The sequence below is a fragment of the Meles meles genome, chromosome 1, assembly GCF_922984935.1.
Source record: "Meles meles chromosome 1, mMelMel3.1 paternal haplotype, whole genome shotgun sequence".
NCBI classification, from domain to species: Eukaryota; Metazoa; Chordata; class Mammalia; order Carnivora; family Mustelidae; genus Meles; species Meles meles.
Window position 1 is genome coordinate 147828570 of NC_060066.1, and position 18883 is coordinate 147847452.

The 18883-nt window shown below is 33.7% G+C and overlaps 1 protein-coding gene across 2 annotated transcripts in view; it reads right to left on the reverse strand.

Moving 5' to 3' along the window:
- Positions 1–18883, reverse strand: part of ADGRL2 (adhesion G protein-coupled receptor L2) — a 630223-nt gene that overhangs the window by 17979 nt on the left and 593361 nt on the right. For both annotated transcript variants that reach the window (XM_046010332.1, XM_046010339.1), the window contains 6 exons: positions 9518–9643; positions 9042–9247; positions 7557–7730; positions 6384–6593; positions 4997–5217; positions 3610–3676 (listed from right to left, as the gene is read on the reverse strand). In XM_046010332.1, coding sequence (XP_045866288.1) covers positions 3610–3676; positions 4997–5217; positions 6384–6593; positions 7557–7730; positions 9042–9247; positions 9518–9643 — 1004 coding nt within the window. The remainder of the gene's footprint in view (positions 1–3609; positions 3677–4996; positions 5218–6383; positions 6594–7556; positions 7731–9041; positions 9248–9517; positions 9644–18883) is intronic.

Sequence of the window (18883 nt, forward strand, 5' to 3'; positions counted from 1 at the left end):
CTCCTCACTTTTATTTCTTCTCAATTTATTTTCCTGCATTTGGTATGCATTTAGAAAATAAAAGAAATCCCAACCATCAAAGGAATTTCTCCTATTTCTTCCTGGAAAGCAGGCAAAAAGCCAGGGAGAGAAGAATGTCTTAATCATCCAAGTGCTGCTCTTCTCCCCTCAAATTCCAATGTAACCACTTTTTGTCCACTTGTTTTTTTGTTTCTTTCTTTCCAACATAAATACCACTAACATTAAACAGAGCACATATTTTGGGATAGGATGAAAGGTATTACACATCAGTGAGAAAGGAAAAAGACGGAGTTACAACTCTGTATACAAAGAACCTGGAAAGTGCATGTCACGACTCAATCATTCACAGAGAAGTCACTAGTAAGTACAGCTGTAGGACTGTGTTATATACGAAATACCAACCCACCAAGCTTAACACCCACACTGATGATTAATTTTAGAGATGAAGCAACTCATCCAGGAATTAATCAGTTTTTATCTCTGTTGTGTGTGTGTTTATGTGTGTACACATAGGTAAAGAGGTAGACAGGCATCTCTTAATAGAATTCTACATGAAAGAGATGGCAAATTCAGAAGAAACAGATTTTCCTATTCAGCTAAACAGAGTTAATTGCCAAATGGGGCACTCCTTCTCTTGTAATGACAAATAAGACTCTTTCACTTATCTAAAAATAATAATTTCATGAGTTCTCGTATAGATAATCTGCCAGTATAATTTGCTGCTTGATGACAGGGCATAGCCAACTACCCACCCACACCAGGGACACGAAAATACAAAGGACTTGGAAACAAGCAGAGGGAACCAGCGATTGCCGGAGCGCAGAGTTTTAGAGTCATCAACCTGCTCAATTGAATCACATCCGTCTGAGCTTAGCAGCTTAAAATTCATTCCACAGCTCGCAGTGCTGACATGGATATGATAAGACAGAAGAACAGAAACACCACTCTGAAGTAACCTAACTGAACTGCACATGTTCTGACCCTTTTTGTCCTCCCTGGAGCTTTTGCTACCTAGCAAATGCAACTCTAAACTGCACTTGAATCTCCAGATCTTTCCTGTTAGCGGAGCAGAAGCCTATTTCTCCCTGGGACTAGCAGCCAGAGAGGTGTTCTCTGAAGAAGACTTCTAAATGAGTGTGTGAGCTGAACTCTTACTGAACTGAATTAATTATTAACGATGCAGATGGAGCTGTCCAAATGATAAGAACAGCTCCTGACGTGTCATGATCCAAGCTTTCATTAAACCATTTCAGGCATACTAATGGTTTCCCACTGCTCATTACTTACAAGCACTTTTCTCATAGATATAATAACTCTAGTGCCTGTAGGCAAGACAGTCTATAGAAATACAGAAGCAAGAAGTTTTATCTTCCATAGCACGTTATTTTTCATCATAGAACGTTATGAAAAACATACACTTACTTAATATTACTAAGTTAAATGGCTTCAATTCAGAAAAGTTGGAAATGCAAAATTCCAAAAGGAACACCATCACTTTCCAGGAATTGTAATGAGTACTTTTTGTTTTAAGAGTACTCCTTAAAAGGGTAGTATATAATTGAATTTATATTACTAAGATTTGTGTTTGTATTGACTTTTAAATATCCTTTCTCATCAGAAGGATGTATGTGATATAAATATATTAACATTCAACAAACATGCTGAACAACCATATATCTCAATTTAGGTTATGCATGATGTTTTACACCTCTATACCACTCTTTGCCTCTCTGCATCGGGAGAATTAGAGGACCAAGCAGTTGCAGGACAATTACTCCTAGGATCTAGACTGTCAAAACAGCTACTTGCTGTGTTTGGTTTTTGTTGCCCTCCCCCCGCCCCTTAAAGATGGGAACACTATTCTTCAAAGCCCTTCACATTTCAACCTAAATGATTGGGTACAGGATAACAATGATGACAAAACTAATAAATTAACAGTAGGGTTCACACTGTAAATGGGCAATATAATGTCCTTCACTTCTTTTCTTACTAGAAGCTGAGTGTATGTGAACATTAATATCTTTTGTCCAAGTGAAAGAAATTTTAATACTCTAAATAAGTGAAAAAATTTTAATACTCTTAGTCAGTATTTAATTTTAGATGGAAATAAACAAAACTAGTACAACAGAAGTTAACACATACTTTTATAGACTAGATTATCTCTGAAATGGTCTTTATAATTTTCAAAGTTATCAATATGATTAGCTAAGGGTTCAGAGGGAAAAAAAGAGAAGCATGTATCTTTAAGGATCATGCCACTTCAATTCAGCTGTTTACCATTTAATTTGAGAGTGGTTTAGGCTATGTTAACTTAAATAAACCGAGAACTGAAACTAGAGTAATCATTTGGATTGAGTAAATCTGATGAGAAATAAGCTTTCCTAGGAAGACTTGAGAATGATTTACTGACTTGATTCATACAGGCATTCACCTCAAATTTTCATTTTGCTTTGTGTAAGTGTATAATTCATTTTAAGGACAAAAGTACATATATTTGAAATGGTTTTAAGTTTCCTTGAACTACTACATTTTTTCCCCTCAATTTTATGAAACACTAGTTAAATACAGAAATATCCTAATAAGTTCATGTGTATAACTTCTTTAAAAAAAATCCTTAAAATAGGTATTTAAAAGATATAGGCAATATTTAAACTTGCTTATGTTTCCCTTTCAATCTTATCATTGTCAGTAGCATCTATCTTTAACAGCATAATGCTAAAACTTAGTGAAAAGTTCTAAATACCGAAAACCAAATATTTTAGTTACATCCTTTTATTCCAACTGTATTTCAAATATTTGACTAATGTTAATGTAAGCATTTAAAAAAACACTTTATGTCACTATATTTAACGGGCAACCAATTTATTTTTAAAAAATTTCTTGAAGACCAATATTTTTATTTGGCATTTGAAAAATAACTTTATTTCTTATGAGTTTAAAATTGATTTAAGACTCAGTTATTAATCTAAGCTTAAAAAATTTTTTTGTATTCTAAAAAGTTTAGGGTGTGGACATTTATTTAAAAGCACTAAATTATTATGTGGAATTATTATGTGGAAATTATTATGTGGAAATTAATATAATAAGTAGTAAGCTTTCAATTCCACAAAACATTCATTTAATTTATAAATGCCACATAACTTGATACAGGGCTAGTATTACAGATTTTGGAGACAAAACTGCTGAACTACAACTCTTAGCAAAAAACTCCACTACCCAAAAACAAAATATACTATACATTTCAGTTACTCCTTTCTAATTATTAAACTAGGCCCAAATCATGCAATCTAAACACGGTTTACATATTTTTTTTAGATTATGACATGACATTGTAGCAAACTCAATTAGATAAGAAAAAGTATTTTTTTAGGGGAAAAAGGATTTTTGAAATAGTATCAATCAGCATGTACATAAACTCTCAATAACGGTATAACATTCAAGGTATACACCCAGTTTTATCCCGTAGATTAGACATGTTTATAAACTCTTGAATGCATAGATAAATTAAAAATAAAACCAGTTATCTTTGTTTCAGTGGCACTGCAAAAGCAGCAAGCTAAAAATGAAGGGAAAACAGAGTCTGCTTACCAGAATAATGAAGGTAACTGGTCCAATGAAACTCCATATAAAATAGTTATCAACATGAAGCCAGCAACTATTAAGAAAAGAAGAGTATGTATTAAGTAGCTTCAATGGATCCTCAACATTACCAAAAATATAGAATTCTTAAAAATCTAACAAAACTATCTTTATATCTGCCTTTAAAAATTCATTTGTCATGGGTAAGAACAATTTTAATAATTCTGAGTTGGCTTTGATGTAAAGAGTAGTAATTTATTTACTTCAGCATACTGTTCTTCATTTCAGGTTTTAAATTTGGTAAAGGCATTCATTATTCTGCTTGTATGGGATAAACAATAAACACCACCACACCCCAATCCCTAATTCTTAAGACCTCTGACTATATTAAAGAAAACTAGAAACTCAATACTGCAAATGGTCTCATCATTTTAAAGTTCTTATCTTCAAAATTCGCCTTTTAGAGCTATATCTGGGCAACAGTGTTTAACCCTATGAAACAAAACAGACAAAATATTCAGCTGTTATGCCTGTTTCAAAACAGCACAGCATAAATATAATACCTCAACTGGGAATGGATGAATACGAGATAAAAAAATCAAAGCATAGCACTCATATAGTATTAGAGTAAATGATGCATAAATTTATTAAGACAGATTTTACTTAGTGGTTCATTTTTCATATAACATTGAATCCCCACTGAATTTTTTTTTATTTGTCTTTCATCATCTGTTTAGTCAAAAAGCTTTCTTTAGTCCAAGGAATCTTTATATAACTAATTTTATCAAAGGCAAATATACACAGAATTGGGAGGCAAATTCATGCTCCTAGCAAATAAAAGCCTTACAAATATGGCTATGTCTACCTTCTGTCATTTCCCATAATCTATATTTTTTATAAATGAAAGGCAGTGACTTATTTTAATCCTTTTTAACTGCCTGACAAAATATTATCAAAGTAGAACATATGGGATGGAATGTGCTACTGTCACAATTCAGAATGAGAGTTAGCTAGAGGGTCGGCTGCACAAAGAGAGCTAATGAAGCATTAGGTTAAAACTGAGTAGTTAAACCTGTCAGATGCTTTAAGTTCAGAAGAATTTTTAGTTAATATCTTTCTAAGGCCAAAAAGTTATTTACTTTTTCAATTTGTTTCAGGTCAATCTTTTGTGTTAAAAAGAAAGTCCATAATTGAGAATCTGCCTTGCCAGAGTACAAATCCTCTGAACCTGGAAAATTACAAAAGACTTGATCGTAATTTGTGCACGGCATGCCCATTCTCCTACCAATAAAGCTTGCAGATGCTATTTTAGTCTGTCAGGGACCCTCACTGACAGCTAACAGGCTTTAAAAAATTATTCACTTGAAAAACACTCAGGTCGCTTGCAATTACTTACGCTTTTTCTGTTCCATAGCTCTTATAGTCAATAGCAGCTGAAACCCCAACCACAGTGGCAGGAAACAAGTAACCAGCGACATAATAATATTTCTTCCTTGAATATTCACTTTCAAACACTTCAACCAACATCAGGTAGAGTTGTACACCTTCTAGACACATCCAAGCAAAAGCGGCCAAAAAGAAAAAGTGTAAAAGTCCTGCAAATATTGGGCAAGCAATCTAGAAAGGAAAAGAACAAAAAACCCAAGAGAGAACATATGAATACAAGCAGAGCACCCCAAAATGATGCGATATTCACTGACAGTGTTCATGATTGTCTTTAAAATACAACATTATTTAGAGTCAACTGTTTCTTAAAAAAAAAATTTTTTAACAAATGTAAATGAGTTCTAAACACTGACAAATTTGAAGAGTTTAATGCTTAATAGAGTATAATGGCAGGTGTGCTAGAAATTTCATCACTGTGAGACCCAACTATTTTTATTTTTAGTGAAATTAAGTGTAAATAAGAAAACATGTTAATTTCTTTTCTAAAATTATCCACTATTAAATCTGAATATTCTCCTTACAGATTATTTGCTCCATATGTCTTCAGAACAATTGTTTCCAAATATATTATTTTTATTTTTTCAGTAACAGGATTTAAAAATTCATTTTAGTAATGAACACCCTGGATCTAATTCCTAACATTCTTTTCCTGTCATATGCGGAGCATTCTTAAAATTCATCCTGTTGCAGATGAATATAGGGTAAAGCATTAACTACTGATTAAGTACTATTTCTGACACGGAGACCTCCTGATGATGAACAAATTGCTCACAAGATGAAGAAATGATCACTGACCACAATGACTATGTAAGCAAAATGAAAACCGTAAAAATAGGATCTTTTCGGGGCGCCTGGGTGGCTCAGTGGATTAAGCCGCTGCCTTCGGCTCGGGTCGTGATCTCAGGGTCCTGGGATCGAGCCCCGCGTCGGGCTCTCTGCTCTGCAGGGAGCCTGCTTCCTCCTCTCTCTCTGCCTGCCTCTCTGCCTACTTGTGATCTCTCTCTCTGTCAAATGAATAAATAAATAAAATCTTTAAAAAAAAAAAAAAAAAAAATAGGATCTTTTCATTTCAGTGTCCCTGGCACTCTTCTATTCAAATTACGTGTCTTAATAACAACCCAGAAAAAAGCAACAGCATCTTGATGCAAGAAATAAGTTCTCTCATAATAATAATAATACCTAACGATTACACTTTTATTACAAATTATCCGCCAAGATCGCCATTGTCAACTTTGCTGTTAAAAAAATCAAACATCTATATAGGCATCAGGTTTGGATTCACACCTGTTATAGTAATTGTCAGAGATCCAAGGGCGATAAGCTGAAGGGGTACTTACCATGTATTTCGTCTTGTCAATGCCTATTAGGAAAATAAATTCCGCAATGAAAAGGTTGATACAAAGGTTCTTGTGAATAGTATTGCGGTCACTCTGCAGACCACGGAAAAAGCAGAAGGTGAAGATGCATATAGCCAGGCAAACAAGGGAAATGACAATTCCCACCCAGGTGATGACTGTAAGGAGTAATTCGTGAACTCCATCTTTGTACTGAAAGTAAAAATAGTATGAGGAACATTAGTATTCCTGCATTGCTTCAACTAAAGGTTAAGATAGCTTTCACACATGGTAGCTGATCTTTTAATACCAAACTCTATGAATATTCTTATGTGTTCAAACAGGCCTCAAAGCTAAAATGAAAACTTGATCACATAACAGATCAATTTTATCTTATATCCAAAGAATGACCTAAGAAAGTGGAAGATTTTACCTAGAAAATAATGCAAGAATCCAATCATTTCAAAATAATGGCTGGAATAATTACCTACGTAAACCCAGATATTTATATAATAAGATAAAGGATACTCAGTTATGAGTAAAAATAATTGATATCTTAATGACGTTCCTGGCTAACAACAAAATTTTAAGTTTTCATTTCCCCCTTGAATTTTGATATTTATTTATATACTAAGAGTCAAATACACAACAGACCTGGAGGTTTTGTGCTCTATTTCTTAAAATGTTTTTATCTTCTGGCTACCATTCCCTTCATCACAGAAAGGAATATGAAGAAACATCCCAGAAGCTATCCTGACCTTCAAAATCTGCAGTTCTGCACAGTGTGCAAAGTTGTGAGAAAAACTTAAAACAAAAGCTGTAAAACAAGATTCAAACATTCCAGATGAAGAGAGTGTGTTAAACTTTAGAGCCCTCAGTCTCTTTTGTAGGACCCATTGCTAGTCATATTTTAAATCCCCGACTGCCTCTGCTAAACACCTGCCCAAAGGAGAAAAATTTAGAATGAGTCTGTAAAGCACATGATTTTGAGAAGTAACAATAAATAGAGTGCCAAGACGTTCAAAAAATATATGGACAGTGTAATGACATTTAGAAATCCACATTACTTTGTTTGCTTTTTAGTTATGATAAGCACCCAAAGAAGGGACTATTATAAAGCTGTTTTGAATCTCCTGAGGTTTTTCTCTGCTACTAATTAGAAGTGCAAATACTTACTGCAATTTCCCTGTGGGCCATGAGAATTGCAAAATTGGTTAGGTGGCTGCATGCACACGTTGTGCGGGTTTTATTGGTGTCAACCAGCTTGCAGCCCTGGGTAGACCAATATCCCATCATAGTTCTTTCTGAGTAGTTCCAGAAGGAGCAGTTTGCATTGAAATAATTGTCAGGCTGGGAAATAAAATGACAAGATAAAATTAGGATTTTATACTCTAAGATGGCAATAGCAATTGTTTAATACGTGTAAAAGGTAATTTAGATTAAACTTTGCATGTTTCGGACTATAAAGTTTTTCATCAGCAAAATTGTAGACTATGTTATACAAGGCAGATATCTAACTTAAAAGGGGTTTTATAGTCCGAAACATTCTAAAGTGTACTCTAAATTACCAAAGACCCATTTTACACAATTACAATTTCCATCTTATGATTTTACATACTGATGGTACATTGGAATCATTTTTTTTTTCTTTTTTGACAAAAAGAGACCCATGAATTTGTCCTGAGAAAATTCTATAAGGATCAAGTGTTTTAAAATCTATTTGGGGCCCATTTTTATTCTAAGTGACATGTTAGCAACATCAGGGTTTTTAAGAGAGTGAACCAACTGCAGCAGATGTAAGAGAATGGCTGCATGAATTTATTTTTCTTTGCCGATTCTGGAGATACACTTGGCTGTCTGTGGGCACTTACTCATTCTGCTTATAACGGAAGCCAAAATTCTGCAATCTTCCAACACAGTGCAATAATTTAACTACGAACTTCATTCTAAGGCACGGCAGGGAAATCACATGTCTTCAAGCCTAGATTTTTTTTTTCTTTTTAAGATCTTATTTATTTATTTATTTATTTGACAGACAGAGATCACAAGTAGGCAGAGAGGCAGGCAGAGAGAGAGGAAGGGAAGCAGGCTCCCCGTTGAGCAGAGAGCCCGATGCGGGGCTCGATCCCAGGACCCTGGGATCATGACTGAGCCAAAGGCAGAGGCTTTACCCACTGAGCCACCCAGGCGCCCAAGCCTAGATTTTTAAAAACCCAATGCTTGATAACAATTGTGTCACAGAGGATCAGTAAAGTCAAAAAAAAAAAAACAAAAACAAAAACAAAAGGTCTGCCACACTAAAAAGGCAGAGTCCTAACAGTTAACATTCCGTTATCCTGCTGTTAAGGTAAGAGTTAATTTTCATTCTAAAACAAATTACAGTCATTTACATTTTCCTGTTGATTACTGAATTAGCTTTCATTAAGAATACACTTAAGTTCTAATAATCACTGAACCAGGCTCATTTAATTTTATGTTCACAGACTTAAATAAACTTATGTCTGACCTAATCCAACATTTGAAATTCAAATGGAAAGGTCTTTCCTCTCCTCTCTGCCATCTCCCCATTCTCTCTCTCCCCATCCCTAGCATGTCAAGTTTTGCGTTCCTTCCTCACTGGTTTTATAACCTTCCACTACTTCATCAGCACATATAACTTACATCAATGTGCGGCAGGGTAAAAAGCACAGGATCTGTCAAGTAGACTCGGCTGGATTCTTTATTGATTGAAACGGAAATGACGTGGGAATTCACTGCAATCGTGCTATTCCGACCAATAAAGTCAGCACCCAGTTTTATGGTTGCATTTTCTGTACTAAGAAACTGTCCCAAACTCCGGTAAATGATGAACACCAACTTTGCAAGCCCTAGGAAGGTAAAAATAGTCATATGCCTTTCTAGGAAATATGCTTATGAATAAAATAAAATACATTCAAGTAAGAATAAAAGGGAAAAAAGTCTTTTTGAACTCTGTATAGATTAAGTTTCTTGGGAAAGAATAAAGCATTATTTTAAGTCTGCTTTTAAATAGTAAGCAGTATTGTTATATTAGGAGTCAAATAGTTGGCATTTTAGGATTAATAGATTTAAGTGAACAAAAAAACTGTAAATTTTTAAAAGACTCTGCTCCATCTTACCATTCCTGCTGTTCTGTTTGACAGTATTTGCAGAGAGCTGGATTGAGCTGCCTGCGCCTTTGATGCCCAGAGGAAATTTAAAGTCTTGGACCTGTCCTTCGGTACTGAGTACTGCAACTTCCAGAACTGGATGAGGGGAAAGAGAAAAGGGCATTCTTTAAACTACAAAGAGGCAAATGATAATTGCATGAAAACCACTGCTTCTTTTTTTTCTACTTACTTTTTTCTACTTACAGAACTGTAACAGAACAGTTACATTTTAATAAAATCATGAACTAAATTACGGGAGGAGGTCTAAAACCTTGGCCACTCTAAAAATTTTTATATAATAATTTTAACATTTTTTCATAGTTTTGTATCTTTTGTCATCAACTAATTCCAGACACTTACCCTAGGAATACGAATGGTGTATGAGCTGAAAGCACACACCTTTCAAAGTTTCATTTATATCAAAAATAAACCTATTTCAAAATGAGTTTTTTGGCTCTGTACATTAAATAACTTTTCACTGAACATTCCTTGACAATAACAAAATGAAATATGAAACATAAATTTGAGTGCCTTTATTACATGTATACATTTATTTCTTTGCATAGGATACATTTTAATAGATAATGAGATTGCATAGCTCAATTTTGCAGTACTTGATTTTCTCTAATTTCTAAACATGGTGAGACCGGCACAGCACAACATTTTATGAGAAAATGTCTGGCATTATGTTAAAACCTCCCATTAATTCTCACTAGTTACTATAAATGCTTACATATTTAAGTTGGGCAAAACAGGCCCTGTGTGCCAAATGTGGCCTGTCATCTTTTCTTGTAAATAAAGTTTTACTAAAATACATCCATGTATGCTCATTTACACATTGTTTATGGCTGCTTGGGTGCTACAATGTCAGGTAAGCGTTTGCAACTCAGACCACATGGTGTAGTTGCCTAGGATATATATTATTTGGGCCTTTATAGTAAAAGTTTACCCAACCACTGTACTTTATTCCAAAGTTCAAAAATCCATGGAAAGGGAAACAAGTTGATATATAACACTAAGAACATTTACCTAATCAACAAGACCAATGTTGTTAAACTTTTTTTTCCACACACACACACACACACACACAAAATAGTCATGAACATAAACATGTCTACTATAATTCCAATAAAATTATAATACTTTACATCAATATTCATCATATTCACATAATTTTTAGAAAGAATAGAAAAGTACTATTGTTTCCTCTAGTCAACTATTTTATATTAGTAATAAGATTATGCCATTTTATTGATGAAATGAGAGGAATTATATACAAAATTCATTAGTTTCATATATTAGAATTTTTGAAAGTAACACATACTTTTTAAATAATTCAATACATACAGTTCATATGTTTTTCTCTGAACTTCACTCTACTGGTTATATTTTTGTATAGCTGTTTCCATACATAGACAAATATGTGTATATGTATTTGTACACACACACACACACACACAGATATGATTAATTCATCCACCCCCTTTCCTTTTACAGATATGAACTTATACTATTATACTAACTTTTGGACAATAATTTATTCTTCTAAATCTTTCATAAATTTGTTGTGTAAACTACACATAGATTTAGTTGTATCTATGAAATCACAACATTGTAAGATTTTCATGTGTCAAGCACCTAAAATACAAATTTATAATGAGAGTTATACAAATCTTAGAATTCTAAAGCTGCAGAAGCTGGTTAAAATATTTATTTTATTGGTTTATGCTTAGAAATATTAAGCAGGTGGGTAGGTAGGTGATCTTCACTCATCGTATCAGGTCCCATGTGTGTGGGAAGAAGGAAAAGTAGGGGAAGAAAAGAGAAAAATATACATCTAATATATGCCTCACTCCTTCTATACTGAAAGAGACTCTCAGTTATTAACTTTTCTCTTTTTTTCCCAATTACTAACTTTTCTTAAATCAAGACAGAATACAGGGTAAAACACTGAAATCTTTTGAGTTTTCATGAAAAGTTCCAAATATAGACATACATGTACAAAGAGTTAATTTCTTTTTAAAGATTTTATTTATTAATTTGAGAACAAGAAGGAGTGGGAGAAGCAGACTCTGCACTAAGCAGGGAGCTGATGTGGGGGCTCCATCCCAGGATCCTGAGATCATGACCTGAGTCAAAGACAGATGCTGAACTGACTGAACCACCCAGGTACCCCGAAAGAGTTAATTGCATTCAACAAATATTTCTGATCAAACTTTAATTTCATTCAATGTGTATCTACAGAAGTTTAACAATCAAATCCATAGCAAAGAAAAGTAATAATTTGAATTTTAAAAGGATCATTAATACAGATCTTTGCAGAGAATCAGTAATCAATTTCATATTAATCAACAAATTTCTATCAATAAATAAGCAAATTTAAAAACAGACAAAAAGGAAAACTTCTAAGAAACAAAAAAACTGAAAAAAAAATGAAAAACCCTAACAGTTTATCACCATTACAGAAAATAAAATAATAGCTAAATATATACTCAATCTTAAAAAAAAGTTCCAGAATACAGAAAGAATGCTTTCCAACTCATTTCGTAAGACTTGTATAATCCTGATGCATAAGACAGTGTAAGGAAAAAATTACAGAATATTCTCTTATTAAAAGGTTGTAAAAATATTTAACAAATTATATGGACACTAAGTATAATATCTTGAACAAACTGAGTTTAAGTCTAAAGGGCATTAGAAAATATATTAATGTAATTCACCAAATTAAGAAATTAAGCACACAAAAAATTAACAACCAAAAAAATTCAACAAACTTCAAAACCAATTCAATTAAAAAACAATTTACAAAATAATAAAAGAAAAGAAAAAATCCTTGCCCCGGGAAAGGTTTTGTTATCAGATGAATTTTATTTATCCAAATCTACAGGCAAACAACAGTGAAAAACTCAAGAAGCATTCTTTCTAAAGTCAGTAAGATTCCTATTAGGGGTTTTATTTATTTATTTTTTTTAAAGATTTATTTATTTGACAGAGAGAAATCACAAGAGAGGCAGGCAGAGAGAGAGGAAGGGAAGCAGGCTCTCCGCTGAGCAGAGAGCCCGATGTGGGACTCAATCCCAACTCCGAGATCATGACCTGAGCTGAAGGCAGCGGCTTAACCCACTGAGCCACCCAGGCGCCCCAGGGGTTTTATTTATTAGCATTGTACTAAAAGACCTAACTAAGGCAGTAATTCAAGAAAAAAGTTGTATGACACCTGGGTGGGGTTAGGTGTCAGTTAAGTGTCTGTCTTCGGCTCAGGTGATGATCTCTGGGCCCTGGAATAGAGCCCCCCATTAGGCTCCCTGCTCAGCAGGGAACCTGCTTCTCTCTCTGCCTCTACCCCTACCCATGAGGGTTCATGCTCTTTTGTTAACCCTCTCTCACAAATAAATAAATAAACAAACTTCTTTTTTAAGAAAAAAGAAAAAAAAGGTGTTAAGACTGAAGAAAAAAGCAAACTTATTTACAGAAGATATAATTAACTACATAGTAATTTTGAGAGAGCCTCCATATGACTGGAAGTAAAAGAATTTAGCAAGGGTGCAATCAGCAAAATCAACTGTGATTCTATACACTGAGCAACAGACAATTAGAATATGTAAACTTAAAAAAGATACTTTACAATAAAAACAAATTGTGCGAGTTATCTAAGAATAAACCTGATTTTTATAAGTGCAAGACATTAATGGGAAAAATACAGAACATCATTAGAAGACCTAACAACAAATGGAGAATTATACGAGATCTTACTTGCTAGACTTCAACAGGTAAATAAATCTGTGAAACTTCTTTCAAAATCAATCTACAAACTCAGCCTAATTCTTTTTTTAACATAATATCTTATTTTTAACTTCTTCAAATTTTCATTTAAATTCCAGGTAGTTAACATACAGTGTGATACTGGTTTCAAGAGTAGAATTTAGTGATTTATCACTTACATAAAACACACAGGGCTAATCACAAGTGTCCTCTTTAATGACCATCATCCATATTTAACTCACCCCCCACCCACCTCCCCTCCAGCAACCCTCAGTGTGTTCCCTAGAGTTAAGAGTCTCTTACAGTTTGTTTCCCTCTCTTCAGCCTAATTCTAATAAAAATTCCAACAAGACTTTTTGTAAGAAAAAAAAAATTTTTTTGAGATTGTGGAACCTCATGACTGACTTTATGGAGAAGACATGCCAAAAGCAGCTAAGGCAATTCCTCCAGGAGCAGAAATGAAAGAACTCACCAGACAGCAATATTATTAAAACAAAAACAAAAGAAGCAATGTATAACACACTTCTAACATGTATAAAACAACAGAGATAGCCTTACAAACCACTAGGAAAAGGAAAGAATTATGAAATAAAAGTACAGAAACAACATATTATCCCCAAAAAACCCCAGAAAACAAAAACCAAATTAGTTTCTTCCTTCATATCACAAACAAAACTCCTTTCCAGATATAATTAAAACATAATTATAAAAAGGCAAAATTTTATCATTTCTGAAGTCTTATAGAAGATCATTTAAAAAGTTACACGTATAACTGTAGAGAAAATTTTCTTGAGGACACCAAAAAGGAAACTTTCTTAATAACACCCCAAAAGCACCTACTCTAAGAGAACAGACTGATAAATTTGACTTCATTATTCTGTAAAACAAAAGATACCATAAACAAAATAAAAAAGAGAAAGCATGCACAGAATAACTATTTTCCAACTATACCGCCTGCAAAGAATTAGTGTCCAGAACGCACGAACTACAAAGAAACAGATGCATGCGTCAAAGTTGTGGAGAACAAATTCACAGGAGAGAAAGGCATTAAGTAATCTGAGAACTGCAAATTAAAACAATAATGTGATCAATTCTAACCCATTAGAATGATAACATGTATGTCAATAACAAAGTGTTATTTAGCAAAGAGATTGATGGGGAGAGAACAACGGCGTTAACAGGTGAGGATGTAAATTGGTAAACAATATTAGAGAGCAACATGCAGTATTTAATAAAGTTGGAAATGGGCATGCTCCATCATTCAAAAATTCTATTTCTAGGTGTGTATATCCATATATGTCTAGAAAGGCACATACATATGAGAACAAAGACATACAAAAACCTTCGCTGTTTTCCTTATTATTAGCAAAAAAGCATAAGCACTAAAAAATCTATCACTAGCATAGTTAAATAATTGTGATGTACCTTAGATCAAACGGAAGAATTAACTAGAGATGAACATATTAACATGCATAAGAATAAAAATATAATGGCAAGGGACAATTACACAACCACATCTATAGTGTGAAATCACTAATGTTAAAAGTGCAAAAAGTGACTGTTAAATGTACATAGTTGTAGACCAAGTTTGCGGGGGTGGGGGGGAAGCTTATTAAGGAAAGGTTACACCCTTCTTGGTCTGATCAAGAAAGAGGGGACCCAGAGGACTTGCACATTATTGGTAACTACTTATTTTCCCCAAAATGTGAAGCGAATATGGTACAATACTAAGATGTGGTTCAGTTGGGTAACTGGAATATAAATTATGATATTTTCTGTATCTGTATATTCTGTATGCTTAAAATAATATATGCCTTGTACCACAGATTTCCTGACACTGAATACACTTCATTCATAGGAAAGCCTCCCTCACAACCAATGCTATAGATAGTAGTTTAATGTATTTTTCTATTCTTATACTTTTTAGATTCATTTCTGAGTAATGGCTCCAATGAGAGAAGAGGGGAAGAAAAGAGAACATACAGGAAAATCTATGATGTCTGCCAGAAGACCTGCAGCATTCTAGGCTCCATCAGCCTGAATCCAAGGTACAAACAATATGGAGCTGACTAAAGATGACAGTCGCACAGCCAGAACCAAGCTTCAGTGGTGATGCGGCGTGAAGGAGTATAAGTCTTCACTCTTGCAAGATGCTGTGACTTTGGGGGTTTTGTTACCACAATATAACTAAGCCTAAACTGACAATCATGTTGGCTGCTAAGCCCACTGGGAAAATAAATGATACGGAATTTTATAATAAATGGATTAGGCTGATAATACCTAAATCACCTAATCAATCATAAGATCACAAAGAAAGACAACCTAACATGTCCCCTTTTTGCAGGATGCAACAGAAATTTCTTTGAGAAAATAAATGAAGAAACAAACTTAAACCTGACCTGATCAAGCCTCTAGATCCAATTACAGTACATATCAATCATGTAAAATGGTATCACGGGGATGAAAACAGCCAAATACAGGATGTGGGAAATTCCATAGTACAAATCATCTGCTCAATTTCTTCAAAAAAAAAAAGGGAAAAGGTTTGTAAAAAGAAGATGTAGAGAGAAATGACTCAAGCAATGTATCAAATGTACTACATGGACTTGTCTGTATTTGGTAAAAACAAATTAAGTATTAACAAGTTTACAAAAATGAAGTAAATTTAGACATATTTTTGTTATCTTTTGAACCTATTTTTGTTAATCTTTAAAAGTGTGAAAATGACATTTTTTTTAAGCATGGGATGCATATTAAGGTATTTACAGTAATAATATGATGTTAAAATTTGCTTTTAAATACAATGGTAAGAGGAATGAGTGAAATAGGATTAACCAGATGCTGTGGAAGGTGCGTAACTTTTTAGCAACATGAGAAACTTCTGCTCCTCTTAGGACGTCATTAAGAAAATAAAAAGAAAAGTCACATGCTGAGGGAAAATATTCACAGTTCATACAGTCAGCAAGACTTACTATATAAGGGATATATTATGAATCTTCATAACTCATTATTAAGAAGAAAAACAGCCCAAATAGAAATGGGGAAACAATATGGACACTTTACAAAAAAATACATGAATGACCGACGCATAAGCACGTAAGAGTTGAATAGTTATCAGCCATAAGCACCACAGCGAGTCTATAAATGCAAAATAGAACTAAGATGAGATGACACTACAAACCACTTGAATGCCTAAAATTAAAAGGACTGACAATCCTAAATGTTAGTGAGGAAAGTCTCATCGCAGTCAGGAGTATGAAATGGTATGACGACTTGGGAAAACTGTAGCTTTACAAGTAACAGTGAAAAAGTGGAAACGATGTAAACCCCTAAAAAGAGAATGAAAACACAAAGAGTGGTGTTTCCTTATAATGGAATACTACTCAGCAACAAAAAGGACTGAACTACAGATGCTCCTACCAACACAGACAAATCTCAAAAACACAACTCTGTGTAAAAATGCATGATCAAAAAGAGTACATATTGTATGATGCCATTCAACTAACGGTCCTGAGAAGGCAAAAATAAATTACTGTGACAGAAAACAGATCAGTGGTCACCTGGGGCTGGGGTTTGAGCAGATCTACTGCTAGAGAATGAAGGGCCCTTCTGAGGTGACAGAATGTTGACTGTTGGTCACATAGTGTGCATTTGTCGGAACTCATCAACTATACATGTATGACAACTGCTTGTATTATATATAGATTTTATCTCCAAGTTGACTTAAAAAAGCTATAATCAGATATATTTATGACAGATATAATTGTACCATTTATATGAGGTCATATATCCTAAGGATAAATCACACAGTGAAGTTAAACTAAGGATTCAAGCAGAAATAACTAAGGAGTAAATCAAATTGTCTTAATAACCTAAGACAGTGTAGCCATGCCCTAAATTTAGATAAGAACTTCAGGAAAGTGAGGATATAAAGGAATAATAAGCTATTTTAGTTCTCACGTCTAAAAAAAAGAACAAGTCCTAGGAAAAAGGTAAATGCTTTCCTCATACTAAATCATGAACTGTATTTGCCACAAAATTATATTTTAGCAACAAACAAACCTAACTATACAAGAGAATGTAAAATGACTTTCATTCTGATAATTCCTGGGTAATCTACATGCATATGGTAAATTCAGGCCATAATTTTTGAGAAGTCAGTAACATGTGTACTACATTCTGTAAGAGTCTTTACCCACAATGTTCTTTTTAAATTTTTGTAAAGATATTTTAGTTTTTTAAGTAATCTCTGTACCCAATGTGGGGCTTAAGATCAAGATCAACAGTCACATGTTCTACTGACTGACCTAGCCAGGCACCCAATCTTTTTTAATTAAAATTTCTTTTAAAAAACATAGTGAAGATTAACGCCTTAGAATTCTGAAAAACAGGCATTAGAAAAAATATATTCCTGGACATTTACATTTTCAGACTCTGTCTCAAGCTGGTGTAGAAATATCTCAGAGATTGAATAACAGCGCATCCTGTATACATGAAGCTCATGGGAGCATAGAGCATAGCGCGTCATGCTGGCCCATCAAATATTTTTGCACTCTTTGAGAGGGTGTAGGAGGGAAATAATAGGTGTTGTTTAAAAAGATAGCGATTGGAAGATTTTGAAAACAAATGTCACTTCAAACAATATTTTCTATGATTCATTCTCTAAGATGATCAAGTTTACACTCTTTTATCCGTACAGGTACATTGCTGGGAAAATCTAAGAATTGTTCACTGCACATCCTAGGGATTTTATGAGACCAGCTAATAAATTAGCCAAATATAATGAAAGATTTAGACAGAAAGAGGGAGCTTTCTTCATTTTGTATTACTACTAAAGCTATGGTAGAATGTCACTTTCCCTATGACTGGTATCCCAGATCATGGCCAGCCAAATTACGTATCTTGACTTCATTTAATTTGAAGTTACTGAGTTATTTATCATCCCTAAAGCTCATAGTACATAAAAACATGATTTTCATCATGTTTTTTTCTTTCTAAAAATTTAGCTACTTAAAATAAACTTGAGGTTTTGAATTTAAATTTAGTTATTGTAATTTGATTCTATACACTTTTATTTTCTGCATTTTAGAATACAAATTCCCATGACTTAGGCAGGCACAATTAGGCAATGAGATAGGGCGTCCCACAGAGCAATACCTCATTTAGTATCTGTTGTGACAATGCACTCTTTTGGTGCAAGAGTTGTCTGTGTTCTCTTCTGGCTTTTTTTTTTTTTTTTTTAACTTGAATGCTTGGGAAACTTTTTTACTTTACTAAAAGATATTATAAATATCACGAGTTTTACCTCTCTGAATAACCAACAATTCTAAATCAGTCAAGCCTAAGTGAATATGATTTTACTGTACTTATTGTAATTTTTCAAATATTATCAAAAGTGAATTCCCACCTCTCATGGCCAGCATTTAAATGCCAAATTTAAATGCTTTGAAACTATGTGCAGCTATTTTGCAATCTATGAAGCATGGATAGTCTGCATTATGGGAGATGTAGTTCGCTGACCACATTTTCACCTGAAGGTGGTTGTGTTTAGTATAAACGTTTGGCTCAAATTCT